This window comes from Acomys russatus, chromosome 25 (genome assembly GCF_903995435.1).
Source record: "Acomys russatus chromosome 25, mAcoRus1.1, whole genome shotgun sequence".
NCBI lineage: Eukaryota > Metazoa > Chordata > Mammalia > Rodentia > Muridae > Acomys > Acomys russatus.
In genome coordinates, this window is record NC_067161.1 from 41,912,479 (window position 1) to 41,927,227 (window position 14,749).

Here is a 14,749-nt window from a genome sequence, read left to right on the forward strand (position 1 = left end):
TAGAGACACCTGGGGAGTAGGCACCTCAACTGAGGAATTTACTAGATCATATTGGCCATGGCAATATCTGTGGGGCATTTTTTTAAAATGATAATTAAGCCAGGCATAGTGGCGCACACTTTTAATCCCAGAACTTGGGAGGCAGAGGCAGGCAGATCACTGTGAGTTCAAGGCCAGCCTGGTCTACAAAGTGAGTCCAGGACAGCCAAGATAACATAGAGAAACCCTGTCTCAAAAACAAACAAACAAAACAAAACAAAATACCCAACCCCCCAAAAAACCAAAATAAATGAAATGAAAAATAAAATAAAAATCCAAAACTTATCTGAGACTCCAGGCAATCTTTTATTTGTAACCCTCAGTCAAGTCAAAAAGCAAATTACATACTTCCAACCTACAATTGCACAAGTACCCATTGACATTTTAAAAGGGAGAAATGGGGACATAGTGTCCTACTGGACTAAAGCTGGACAACCCAGCACAGCAAACAACAAATCCTACAGGTCCATGGTCAATGTAAAGGCCTTGGATGGCTCTGCCCACCCCACTTTCCTGCCTGAAACATACTTCTCTCTCTGGGGCTCTCTACCCAACGTTCCTGTTTTTCCTGAACAGACAGCCCACAGCTTTGACATCTCCAACATCTTGGGGTCGCCAGCGCAATCCAGGCTTCACTTTCACAGAGGGAAAGGGCTGGAGTTTCAACATAGGGGCTTGGTCAGGGTCTGGCAGTTTGTTCAAGGTTTATCCTAACAGTGAGGTCCTGGGCAAAAGGCTGACCTTCCTTCAGGAACAAGAGAAGGGCATTTCGCCCCCTACTGGGGGCTCATTTTGATGATTAGAAATTTGCCCCAGGTTAGTGTTGTAGCCTGCTGGCTTTGAGCACTCCCGCCTGGGAAGTCCTGGCTGACAGCAGCAATAGCAGCAAAGGCCTTCAACCTGAGGCTGGGTGTGTTTCTTCCAAGCTTGTCTAACCTTTTGACGTCATAACAAGATGTTGTCATCTACAAAGTTCATACCTGCCAACTATGCAGTTGTGCTACAATACCCCCTTCAAAAATACCCAAATTTCAATCTCCTAATATTTCATGTAAATTTAGGATTTTTGTACAGGGCCGCGTTAGTGGTCACCCTTTGCTGCGACAGCCTCGGTTGAATACTCTTGTACGCTTACACTTAACCAGATCGCCACTAGAGGGCACTCGAGGATTTCCTGAGCTAGTCAGGGACTGGGCAGGCACTCGTTAGAATCAAGTACGGAGCTTTGTTCCAGTCTCACACTTGCGGCTCTTATTTTCTGAAGACCTTGAAGGCTGTGCGCCATAAAGTTGGCGAAGGATTCTGGGGACCTTGGTCTAGTTTCAAAGTTTTTGCGTAGTGTCAGCACTGAGAGGGCAATTGTGTAATACAGTTAGCGTGGTTCAGCCTTCCCGACACTCCCTGGGTCTACTTGAGATACTTGCGCATGCTTTCAGCTACTGTAACACAAGAGGGCAGGGTTCTCAGGGGCTCCTGTGTTAGCTCCCATAATCAATCATAGTTAATGGGCTTGGCTACAGCCGTCTGTCATTGCCTGGAATGGACAATCAGACAGTCTTGGTGTGAAGCCGGCTACGAGTCTGGGTTTCATCGGCCCAGCTGTGTGCTAAGGACCAGATTTCTTGTGTGTGCAGCAGGTGGTTCGCATGATATAGTTATTTTCCATGTTAGGCCAAAAGCCGCAGTGGGTTTGTTTGTTTGTTTGTTTGTTTGTTTGTTTGTTGACATCCTTAATGAAGGTGGAAAATACTGACCAAACTACTCTACTTTGGGTTGTAGTTGAGGCAGGTCAGACATGGGAAAGGGACACGTACTTGACTGTGCCGAGGTCCCCATTTGCCACCTCACGACGGAGAAGGATGCTCTCTGAGGGAGCAGGCATGGCTATTTATTATTCCTGGTTTGCTAGGTGAAGTTCCTGCAGAAAGTGTATGAGGGGAATGTGAGCCCCAGGGAGAGCCGAGGGAGTCAAGGTTTCCATGGGGCATCAAGATGTGCCAAGAACAACTCAGCAAGCTAAAGGCATGAGAGAAGAAGTATTTACCAGAACAGAACAGAATAGATATATATATTAAAAAAGATTCATTAAATAAAATATGTTTCAAGGAAAGACAGATATAGGGGGCAAATTCTTAAAGAATCACTCCTTAAAAGGGGATGGGAATTCATTTATATTGTTACTACTACTATTATTATTTTTATTATTATTATTATTATTCTGGTTTTTCCAGATAGGGTTTCGCTATGTAGCCTTAGCTGTTCTGGAACTCCCTCTATAGACCAGGCTAGCCTCAAGCTCACAGAAATCCACCCACCTCTGCCTCCTGAGTGCTGGGACTAAAGGTGTGTGCCACCATGTCTGGCATTGAGCAGTGACATTTATAGTATCATGTACCTCTTTGAATTTGCCTATTTGGGACAAGATACCAGGGGTCATTATGTGCTGGGCTAATAAACACCAATCTTACTCCGCTGTGAACTCTGTGAGCGCCAATAATGGCTGGCTTGGCAAGGAACGCCCGTTGGTGCCATCATAACACAAACGTCATGAAAGTAACCACCCACTTTTTGATTGGATTTAAGGCCCACTCCACAAGACAGAACTCACGTGTGGTACTGTTAACTGGATCCAAACCACATAGCTGGTTAGGTCATGGTCCCCAGGGGAGAAACTAATACTATTATTCTGCTAAATGAACAAAGTAATAAACTGTCTCCTAATTTTTATATTTATGCCACAGATTAGTTCATGTCTTACTTTTTAATCAGAGACGCATTTGTTTGTTTGTTTGTTACAATAGATGGTGATTGGTACAGAGACCCACATCTGGTCAATGTGCAGAGAATAAAAGATTATGGAGGGCTCAGCTCTAAAACGGACTCTGTCTCTCTCGCTCTCTCATGCACACATGTGTGCACACACATACATGCACACCTGCAAGGGCAAGGGATCATCTCAGAGTCTGCAGCAGAGAGATTATTAGAGCCAGAGGCACTGGGTGTCTGCAGTATCTTCTGAACGTGGCAGAGCAGTTGCTCACGTGAACGGGCAGGGGCTGGGACTGCTTGCAGAAGACCGGCATGGGATGAAGCCAGCCCAGATCCCAGCATGGGTGGGGAGGGGCTCACGAAGTCTCACCCCTGTCTGAGGAGCCACTGGCAGCTGATGACTGCTAGGAAGGAGTGTGACTTTTCTTCGGGGTGTGGCTCTGGAGAGGCTTGCCATGAGTAGCTGGTCCTCTGGGGAAAGTCAGGGAGAGGATTAAAGCAGAGGACATGGGCTTGACTAGAACACGTTGCATGCATGTATAAAATTCTCAAACAATAACAAACTAAAGCAACAGTACCAAGAAATATGTTACAAGTTAGCAAGATCAGAATCTGAACAGTCTGATTGTGATGGCCGGTTAATTTCTACTTTAACTTTTGACCTTTTTGTTGTTGTTATTGTTGTTGTTTTGTTTTTGTTTTGTTTTGTTTTTTTCAAGAAAGGGTTTCTCTGTATAGCCTTGGCTGTCCTGGACTTACTTTGTAGACCAAGGTGGCCTTGAACTCACAGCGATCCACTTGCCTCTGCCTCCTGAGTGCTGGGATTAAAGGCGTGCGTCACCTACAGAAACCGTAGCCAAAGAGTAACCATGGTGGTTGAGGAGAGCGGGTGGCTTTTACAAAATGCAGACAGCATTTGTGGAGTTAGTCTCTAGAAAAGAGATTGAAGAGGGCTGGAGAGATGGCTCAGAGGTTAAGAGCACTGGCTGCTCTTTCAGAGGTCCTGAGTTCAATTCCCAGAACCACATGGTGGCTCACAACCATCCTATAATATGATCTGATGCCCTCTTCTGGCCTGCAGGTGTACATGCAGGCAGAGCACAGTATAGATAGTAAATAAATAAATAAATCTTTTTTAAAAAAAGACAGAGCGATTGATGAAAAAAACAAAAACAACAACAACAACAAAAAAATCAATGTTCCCAGGCATGAAGGCACACAGTTGCAATCCTAATACTTGGAAAGCAAAGGCAGGAGACATCAGCAGTTCAAAGTCAGCCTTGGCTACTTGGCTACTTGGCTACTTGGGCCTGCCTGGGTTCCATAAGACCCTGACTTAAAGACCAAACCAAGCCAAGCTGGCCAGGGAATGTTGTAGAATATTTTCACCCATTTAATGCTCCTTTAATCCCCCTCCTCCCCCTGAGCAGGCCCATATAGTGCCATGGCGTTTAGGCCAGTGATGTGTGGGCAGACAGTGCATTTACCAGAGGTAAGAATAAGCAGTGAAGCGACAGGCATCGTCAGCAGGGCTAGTAAGCCTTCTGCCTACACTGGTACATCTCTGCTTTGGTTCAAACGCACTTGTCTCCGATTCCATGGCATGCAATCCAGTCCTCAGAGGCCAGATAGAGCAATGGCTGAAGACGGCACTGAGAGGTACCATCTCCTATGAAAATGCTCTGTTTTAGAGTCAACCCAATACTCAGTATTCATGTGTCCCATGTGTACAGTTCATAGAGACACTGACTCATTTGTAAACCTGGCTCACTCAAAAGGAATGCCCCAGCTTAATCACCGGGTCCCCCGAATCTCTTCCATGTGGTACCTTCTTCTTCTCCTTCTTCTTCTTCTTCTTCTCCTTCTCCTTCTCCTTCTCCTTCTCCTTCTTCTTCTTCTTCTTCTTCAATATTTATTTATTTATTACAGATACAGTGTTCTGCCTGCCACACCAGATGGGGCCACCAGATCCAGATCCCACTATAGATGGTTGTGAGCCACCACGTGGCTACTGGGAATTGAACTCAGGGCCTCTGGAAGAGCAGCCAGGGCTCTTAACCATTGAGGCATCTCTCCAGCTCCGTCGGTACATTCTTAATAGTGATTCTGCCAGTACATGCAAATAGATACTTAATTTTTTTTCCACCAGTAGAAGATACTCTTCATAATAAGACATGGCTGAAGCAGCTGGAACACTTTGGTTCTGATTTTCTGTGTTCACTAAGTGTTTCCTCCCTGAGGCGTTAGGAAGAAAATGTTTTGATCAGGTCTAAACTAGTTAGACCATCTGTAATGCTGCCTGTGGCTGGCATTGCTTCCCGAAGTGCTTCTTCTAGGGCACCTGGAGGTTGGGGGCAAAAACATATTTTAGCAGCTGCAACTGGCTCAGCTTAGCCGCCCATCTCAGTACACCAACTAAAGAGCTGAGCAACAGTGTAAAGCAGAAAAGGACTCAGTCAACACTGTGGGAAGGGGGAGCAGATAAATGGGCCCAGTCACCCCAAATTTGTCTTCCAAGTACTGACATGAGCTTTAGGCTGAAACCAAGGAGGAGCTGGGATAGGATTATTATGAATAATCAATTATGTATAATTAGAGACTGGAGCGATGGCTCAGTAAAAAGAGCGCTTGCTGCTCTTCCAGAGGACTTGGATTCGATTACAGCACCCATATGGCAGCTCATAATTCTCGGTAGCTTTGGTTCCAAGGGATCTGATGCTGTCTTCTGGCCTCTACGGGCACTGAGCACACAAGTGCACACATACATACATGCAGGAAAATAGTCGTATACATTAAAAAGTTATGCATAATTAAATAGTCTTGGTTGAGGTATGGCTTTGGTGATAATGGGCTCAGTCTTTGTCCTACAGGGTAGTTCGGAAGCTGTTGTAATCTCTGTCACTTGAGCTAGCTAGCTTGCTCCTCTGAGATGACTTCTGCCCCAGGCAGCAGCCTCACCACAGTGGATAACTGCCTTCATCTTACGGGTGTATGGCTCCCAGGGCTTTGCTGTTCCTGGAATTCACAGTGAAACCGAAACATGCCACCCTGACTTTTCCAGCTTCATCCTGTGATGTCCCGAATATATGTGGGGCTAGAACAGATCCTTGTCCCTTTTCCTTCAGGCTGAGCATCTCAATAAAAGCAGCGGCTATTTCTGTCGTAGCCCCAGGAGACGAGTGACCTGACCTCGGGCTCCCGCGGGGGAGCTGGATGGTCTTCAACTTTTATTAAACCACATGAGATTTTAAAGGACCCATAAAATCAACTAAATGATATCAGTTTCTGAGACTCTTATCCCGGACATTAGGGTCCGTGGGGGGGACTTAGAACTCCTCAGTAATGTAAGACACGGTAACAATCTACCTACTTAACAGTCCTTGCATTTGATTCAAGTCTGCCCCCCCACCCCCGCAGCAATATAGTGTTTCAAGCAAGGCAGATAAAGTAGATTGGTATGGATTTGTCAGGTTTGAGGGGACTGTCCTTACATAGCATGTCCCCTGTGGCGGCTCTCAGAAATAATGCGGTATAGAGAGAATCCTGCTGTGCACCTGCCTCCCTGATGAGGGAAGCCTTTGTCTCCCACAGGTCAGCAAGGCTGTGGGGAACAAGCAGAAGTCACTGCAAAAGAGGCCTTTTCCACCGGAGGGGAGGAAGCACATCTCTCTCACTTCCTTTTTGGTACCAGCAAGTGGCCACACACTATTTTTGGGCCCTAGCTGCTGTATGTGAAACCCAAACCCCTTTCGAGAGGAAGGGTGGTGGAAAAGAGGACACCAGGTGACATTGCCCTTGGCTGGTGGTCACCCCAGGTGCAGAACAGCAGCATCAGAGTGAAACACCCAGGAGGGAGGGGCGGTCCCGTCAGACCACAGCATCCAATGCCCCTGATTTTCATGGGAAGCAAGGCTGAGGCTTAGAGAGCCTGTGGAGCACCGCCTTGGCCTCTCCTCTCCTGGGAGGAGGGGGGGGGGGCGGCGGGTAGCGCTTCCTCTCCTCAGAGCAGCAGCCATGTGTGGAGCAGGGGTGAGGTAGGGCGTTTGGAGGATTGCCAGCAGGGGTGTCTCTCCGGACCTTGTCCCAGAGGCCGGGTGGGAAGGCAGGGTTTAGGTGTGAGAAGAGTGTGTTAGAGTGAGATTGGGAAAGGTCTTCCAGAAAGGATGCTCACTCACACTGCCTGGAGCACCTTCCTTGGGAGCAGTGGGTGGAGCAGGCGCTCTCCCCTGAGCTCCACTTCCACCTGGCTTGCCCCTGGGCTCTCACTGAAACTGATTTCCCTGGAATAAAAAATCAGCAACGTGGCTCCCTTCCTTCTTTCCCTCCCCCTCCCCCTCCTTTGCTTTTCTATGTAGTTTTTGGACTATACAAATGTGCACAGTTAGGTGAGATTTGGGGATCTGTAGGAAGTGATAGGTTACCCTCGTAGATATGTAGGCCATGTAGTCCAGACCCAGGGAACAGCATGTGTAAAGGCCCTGAGGCAGACATGTGACAGGCACGATGGAGATACAGAAGGGACGTCCTGCGTCTATAACCGGGTGAGTGTGTGTTCCCATCTGTGGAAGCCTGGAGGCTCAGCACGTCCAGATCCTGTGTCCAGGGTCAGCTCAACACGGACACGCTGTGAGGGTTTGGGGAATGCCAGCGAAGGTCCCTGTGAGGCCAATAGTCCCCACTTGTGTGGCCTCAGCAGATCTCTCATCACCTCCAAATTTGTCTTCTGCCTTAAAAAGTGCACACAGGCCTTGGATCAGTCACTCACAACTCTGGCCCTGCTTTCCCAGAAGACAGAGGAGCAACAAGCCAGAAGCTAAAATGTGAAGCCACTGTAAGCTGCCAAGGGGCCAGACAGGGCCTTAATGGGTGGAGAAATACTGGGGATGCCCATAAATGCAGTGGCTGGGAGATGCGGTCCAGAACTGTCACATCCCAGCTGGGATGGGGGAGGATGGAAGCAAGAGGAGCCTCTGGTGAGGGATGATGGGAGGGCTCTGTGGGTATCAGGAGAAGCCTTGGAGGGGGTGGCAAGTGGGTGTGGTTGTGACAGACTGGGCACTACCTAGTATATAGAAATGGTGATTGGTTGCTACAGAATTGGGTGGCGGCCATCACACATAAGTGGGCAATGTGTGTGCCTTGTCTCTAGAGTGAGCTGCAATGGGGTGCCAACTGCCAGGAATAGGGGAGGGCCACACGCTGTCCTCAGCCCCTCAGTCCTGATCTGCAAGTCTTTATTGAGATGGGATGCTGTAAATGGCCAAGGGACAGGGGACAGCTTGTAGGGCCAAGGCCAGTGCTCCTCAGGGGGCCCAGGTGGGATCTAAGGCAGGTGGGCGGAAGAGGACGACTGCTGGAAAAGCTCTCTGGTTAGCTGGGCGTGGTGGCGCACGCCTTTAATCCCAGCACTCGAGAGGCAGAGGCAGGCGGATCACTGTGAGTTCGAGGCCAGCCTGGTCTACAGAGTGAGTCAGTTCGAGGCCAACCTGGTCTACAGAGTGAGTCCAGGACAGCCAAGGCTACACAGAGAGACCCTGTCTCGAAAAACAAAACCATCTTGATCTCACGTGGATGCTCCTTAAAACAATGGCCTAGGATGACTCCAGTTGTGGTGTCTGTTTTTTGCTGCTGTAGCTAAATACTGAAGACCAAGAAACTCATTGGGAACAGATAGTGTTTGGCACTTGGTACTGGAGGCTGAGAAGTCCAAGTAAATGGCATCGGAGTCATGCAGGCACCTGGTTAGGAGCTTCCTGCTGCATCATGGCGTGGCAAAGGGCATCAGGCCAGGCACAGTAGGCATGATGGCACTTCTCAGAAACCAGTATGATGACACAGGCCTGTCATTGCAGTACTCAGGCAGGTGACTCAGGGGACCATGAGCTGCACACAGGCCAGCTGGGCTACACAGCAACACCCTTACAAAATACCCACCCGAACATATAAATACACTAAAGCTGTAGCAGAGCCCCACCCTCAGGACCTCATCAAATCTTAAATTACCTCCCCCCAAAACAAAACAAAACAAAAGCTGGGTGGATGTGGCGCATGCCTTTAATCCCAGCACTTAGGAGGCAGAAGCAGGTGGATCTCTGTGAGTTTGAGGCCAGCCTAATTAACAGAGTGAGTTCCTGGACAGCCAGGGCTACAAAAGAAACCCCGTCTCAAAACAAAACAAAACAAAACAAAACAAAACAAACAAACAAACAACAAAATCCCAAATCTTAATCACCTCCCAAGAAGTCAATTTCCATATATTCACTATATAATTTGTGACCTATAATGGTTCAGGCACCTTTGAGGAGTGGGGCAGAGCTTCAAAGTACAGCACAGGGCGTTTCTCAGATATGTAAAAGCCAGAGTCTGGTGACTTTCCCAGGATTCCGTGTGGGTCGGTGGAGCTGTCTTCTTCCAAGGCAGGGCAGGGTATTCACTCAAGGCAAGAGCTCTCATTTCTCTCACTCTTCACTGCAGCCCCAAGAAGCAGAGTCACCCCTTCACAAGCAGGATTCTGTGGGTCACCCTACCCACAGATGGGTCACAGTGGCTCACCCTAATTCTAGATGGAACACTGAAGATCACCCCACTCACAGACAGATGGGACACCAAAGCTTAGAGAAGTTGTGTGGTTTGCCCAAGTTTTGCAGCTCCTAAGTGGCAGAGAGGGATATGAACATAGGTCTTTCCAAAGGGCCCTGGCATGTGACAGGGTAAGGTTACAAGGACTGTAGAAAGTAGTCAAATGATGTGGCAATCATTTCTTGAGCCAAATACATCCTCTCAGGAGCTACCTTACTCCTGGGTAGGCGATCAACTCAGATCTTTAACATTTTCACTAGAATTCATAGTTTTTTTGTTTTTTTTTAAACATGTATGCCCTATGTGAACAGTTCCAAAGAGTAATTACTCCAAGTCTCCATGAAAAGGATGGTGGGTAGAAGGATTGTGGGTGTTCATAGAATGGAACTATAGCAACAAAACTGAATGAAGGACAGCTACACACAGCAAACTAATCCTCACATCACGCTGGGGGGCAGACTTAGACACTGCGAACAGATGCTATGTGATTCTTGCCTGTGAAGCTCATTGCTAGACAAGGCTAACCTCACCCGCAATAATGACCCTTGCGCGCGGTCAGAGCCTTCTTCAGACTGGGGTGTGGACCCTGGTTGTGTAGACATATCAAAGAAAGCTGCTGGGGCTGGCCCCTGAACCCTTTACTCTGGCTATTCACCTTTCCAGGAAGGGGAGGAAACCAGACACCCTCCCTACCATCCTGTGTCCCGAGTGGGTCTTGGTTAAGCCTTGGTTAAGGGCTGGAGATGAAGTTGCCAGAGGGGAGATCTGCGTCATGGGGCTTTGATGGGCTCCCCTTTGTACTGGCTGCCTGTAGTGGATGAACACTTCCCTGTCCCCCAGGGAGACCTGGCCAGGTCTGTAGCTCTTCTGAGTCTTTGCCACAATAAAAAGCTACCATAGGAAAGTCTATATTTATGGTCACGGGACAGCAGTCTGAGGCAGTCATGTCTTTTCTCCTGTCTCAGCCGCTACCCACTGGAAAGTGTAAAGGACACTGGGGTCTTGGGCTCTTTGCTGCCGTTGCTTTCTCTCCATCCAGCCCTGTTTTAGACTGCTCGGCAGAAAAGGGAGGTTACCCCCAACCATGTCAGCGAGAAACCACAAGATCTGGTGCTGGCCTGTGCACGGCGCTGAGTGGGTTCCCTTTGCAGTGTGCTGCCATGGCTCACTCCCATAGAGTAGGAAACAAGAGACAAAAGGGTACAGGACATGTGACCTGCCCCAGGACCTACGTTCTGACAGAGGACCATGCCTTGTGTCCTCGGCAGCCATGGCTTACAATCTCAGTGGTACCTGTCAGATCCTACCTTGACCCCAAATCTGACTGTCTGCAAGCGTGAGACTGCAGTTCTCACTCTGGCCTCAGTGCCTGCGTAGACTCCTCGATTCAGTGTGTGTGTGGCGACAAGTTGGCACTTTATTATGGCTATTCTAAGATAAAGAAGCCCAGAAATCTGCCTTTCCACCTTATTTAACAGGCAACACAGTCACTGTCGCGGGCTGGAACCCGCAAGACAGCAGCTACCTAGGTTCTTCTATTCTGCTGGGGACACAGCATGAGTTACAGCCAGGGTCTCCAGGGAATGACTCAGCAGACCATCTGTTTTGCTACTCCTGTCAGGTGCTGGACCCGATTCCAGATTCTCATCCTCTGGAAGTCTCCTGTCAGGCAAGGTGAGGCTGACCCTGGAGTGCCAGGGAGCCCTCAGCCCAGTGGTCAGGGGCTGGCAGGGAGGAACTGGGGCAGCCACACTGCCAATCCCCACTTGAGCCTGCAGTCAATGACCAACTTAGGGGGCACAATGAGGGCAAACCAGGGACCCTGAGGAGTAATGGCTTGGCAGTGTGGACCCACTGACTGGGACAAATACAGTCCTATGCAATGCTTAATCTTGATAGACAATTTGGTTGGACTTAGAATGGCATAAGAGACAGGCCCCTGGGGGCTGGAAAGATGGCTCAAAGGTTAAGAGAACTACCTACTCTTCTGAAGGTCCTGAGTTCAATTCCCAGCAACCACGTGGTGGCTCACAACCATCTATAACAAGATCTGGTGCCCTCTTCTGGTGTACATGCAGGCAAAACTCTGTGTGTATATGATAAATAAATAAATCTTAAAAAAAAAAGAAAGAAAGAAAAGAAAAAAGAAAAAAGATAGAGAGACAGACTCCTGGGCATGTCTTTGAAGGATTGTACAACTAAGTTAATTGGTTTTGGAAGAGCTACCCTGACTGTGGGCTGTATGATTCCATGGACTCCCCCCCTTCCCCACTGGAGGAAATGAGATGGCCACGTCATCCATTGCTCTTCCCGACTACAGATGCAGCGTGAACGTGACTGGCTGCCTCCTGACCCTGCAGTCATGTCTTTCACACTATGATGTACTGCACCCTCTTGAACAAAAACCAATATAAACGCTTCCTGAAGTTGCTTCTTGTTAGCTGTTTTGTTAAAGCTGTGAGAGAAGCACAACACCCTCTGTATGGGACACTGATGGTGGCGAGAGGCTGTTGCCGGGTTGGCTAAGGATATACAAGAACTCTGCATCTTCCACAACGTGTGTGTGTGTGTGTGTGTGTGTGTGTGTGTGTGTGTGTAGGTAAGTCTTTAAAATACCTACTTTTTAAAAATAAAGAAAATAGGGCTGGAGAGATGGCTCAGAAGTGAAGAGCACTGACTGCTTTTCCAAAGGTCCTGAGTTCAATTCCCAGCAACCACCTGGTGGCTCACAACCATCTATAATGAGATCTGGTGCCCTCTTCTGGCCTGTGGGCGTATGTGCAGGCAGAACATTGTATACATAATAAATGAATAAATCTAAAAAAAAAAAAAAGTAGTGAGAAAAGTATTAGAAAGAAATAACAATTGAAAATGGAAGGCAGGGATGGTGTTGCACGCCTTTAGTCCCAGTGTTTGGGAGGCAGAGGCAGGCTGATGACTGAGAGTTCGAGGTCAGCCTGGTCTACAAAGCAAGTCTAGGATAGCCAAGGCTACACAGGGAAGCCTTGTCACCAGAAACTAACGGTGGTGATGATGGTGATGAAGGTAGATTAGTTACAAATTAGAAGATGTGGAGCTGGGCTGGAGAGATGGCTCAGAGGTTAAGAGCGCTGACTGGCTGCTCTTCCAAAAGTCCTGAGTTCAATTCCCAGCAACCACGTGGTGCTCACAGCCATCTATAATGAGATCTGATGACCTCTTCTGGCCTCAGGGTGTACATGTAGGCAGAGCACTGTATATATAATAATAAAGAAAGAAATCTTTAAAAAGAAAGGAAGGAAGGAAGTATGGAGTTAATTAAAATAGAAAGCTTAAAGGTACGTTTGATACAGCTAGAGAGGGTTACAAGGAAGATAAGCCAGAAGAAATTATCCAGACCGAAGAATAAAATTAAATAAAGCATAACTAAGCCAGATATGGTGGTATACATCTTTAATCCTAGCATTCTGGAGACAGAGGCTGGTAGCTTTCTGTGATTTCTAGGACAGCCTGGTCTACATAGTGAGCTCCAGGTCAGCCAGGGCTATGTAGAAAGACCCTGACTATGATGATATGGTGATGATGATGATGATGATGATGATGATGATGATATGGTGATGATGATATGGTGATGGTGATGATGATGATGATGATATGGTGGTGGTGATGATGATGATGATGATATGGTGATGATGATGATGATGATATGGTGATGATGATGATGATGATGATATGGTGGTGGTGGTGATGATGATGATGATAATGATGATGATGATATGGTGATGATGATGATGATGATATGGTGATGATGATGATGATATGGTGGTGGTGATGATGGTGATGATGATGATGATGATATGGTGATGATGATGATGATATGGTGATGATGATGATGATGATGATGATATGGTGATGATGATGATGATATGGTGATGATGATGATGATGATGATGATATGGTGATGATGATGATATGGTGGTGATGATGATGATGATATGGTGGTGATGATGATATGGTGGTGATGATGATGATGATATGGTGGTGATGATGATGATGATGATGATGATGATGATGATATGGTGATGATGATGATATGGTGGTGATGATGATGATGATATGGTGGTGATGATGATGATGATATGGTGGTGATGATGATGATGATATGGTGGTGATGATGATATGGTGGTGGTGATGATGATGATATGGTGGTGATGATGATGATATGGTGATGATGATGATGATGATGATATGATGATGATGATGATGATGATGGTGATATGGTGATGATGATATGGTGATGATGATGATGATGATGATGATATGGTGATGATGATGATGATGATGATGATATGGTGATGATGATGATGATGATGATATGGGGATGATGATGATGATGATGATATGGTGGTGGTGATGATGATGATGATGATGATATGGTGATGATGATGATGATGATGATGATATGGTGGTGGTGATGATGATGATGATGATATGGTGGTGGTGATGATGATGATATGGTGGTGATGATGATGATGATGATGATGATGATATGGTGGTGGTGATGATGATGATATGGTGGTGATGATGATGATGATGATGATGATGATATGGTGGTGATGATGATGATGATGATGATGATATGGTGGTGGTGATGATGATGATGATGATGATATGGTGATGATGATGATGATGATGATATGGTGGTGGTGATGATGATGATGATGATATGGTGATGATGATGATGATGATGATGATATGGTGGTGGTGGTGATGATGATGATGATGATGATGATATGGTGATGATGATGATGATGATATGGTGATGATGATGATGATGATGATGATATGGTGATGATGATGATATGGTGATGATGATGATGATGATATGGTGGTGATGATGATGATGGTGGTGGTGGTGGTGATGGTGATGATGATGATGATATGGTGATGATGATGATATGGTGATGATGATGATGATATGGTGGTGGTGATGATGATGATGATGATGATGATGATGGTAGTGATGATGATGATGATGATGGTGATGATGATGATGGTGGTGGTGGTGGTGGTGGTGGTGATGATGGTGATGATGATGATGATAACAACAATAGTTTTAAAAGCATAAATAAAATTTGAAATCTAATATATTTTTTTTAAAAAACGAAGACATATTTAACTAGAGGCCCAAAGTAATAAAAAGCATTGGGCAGTGGCAGTAGACAGGAGATGGCAACTGAAGAAAAATTATAGGTGTCTGGGGTGAGCATGGGGATTGAACCTAGGGCTTTGCACAAGCTAAGGAAGCAGTCCACTAATGAGCCACATCCCTACTCCTAAGAGGGTCTTTTAAGTAGCCATGGATTTGAGATAAACCATGAGC

The 14,749-nt window shown here is 46.8% G+C and overlaps 1 protein-coding gene across 1 annotated transcript in view; it reads left to right on the forward strand.

The window, feature by feature from the left end:
- Positions 1-7,311: 7,311 nt before the first annotated feature.
- Positions 7,312-14,749, forward strand: part of Tnfrsf13b (TNF receptor superfamily member 13B) — a 47,438-nt gene continuing 40,000 nt past the window's right edge. Inside the window, exons 1-2 of the mRNA XM_051167285.1 lie at positions 7,312-7,349; positions 11,009-11,061. Of these exons, the coding sequence (XP_051023242.1) occupies positions 7,312-7,349; positions 11,009-11,061 (91 nt within the window). The remainder of the gene's footprint in view (positions 7,350-11,008; positions 11,062-14,749) is intronic.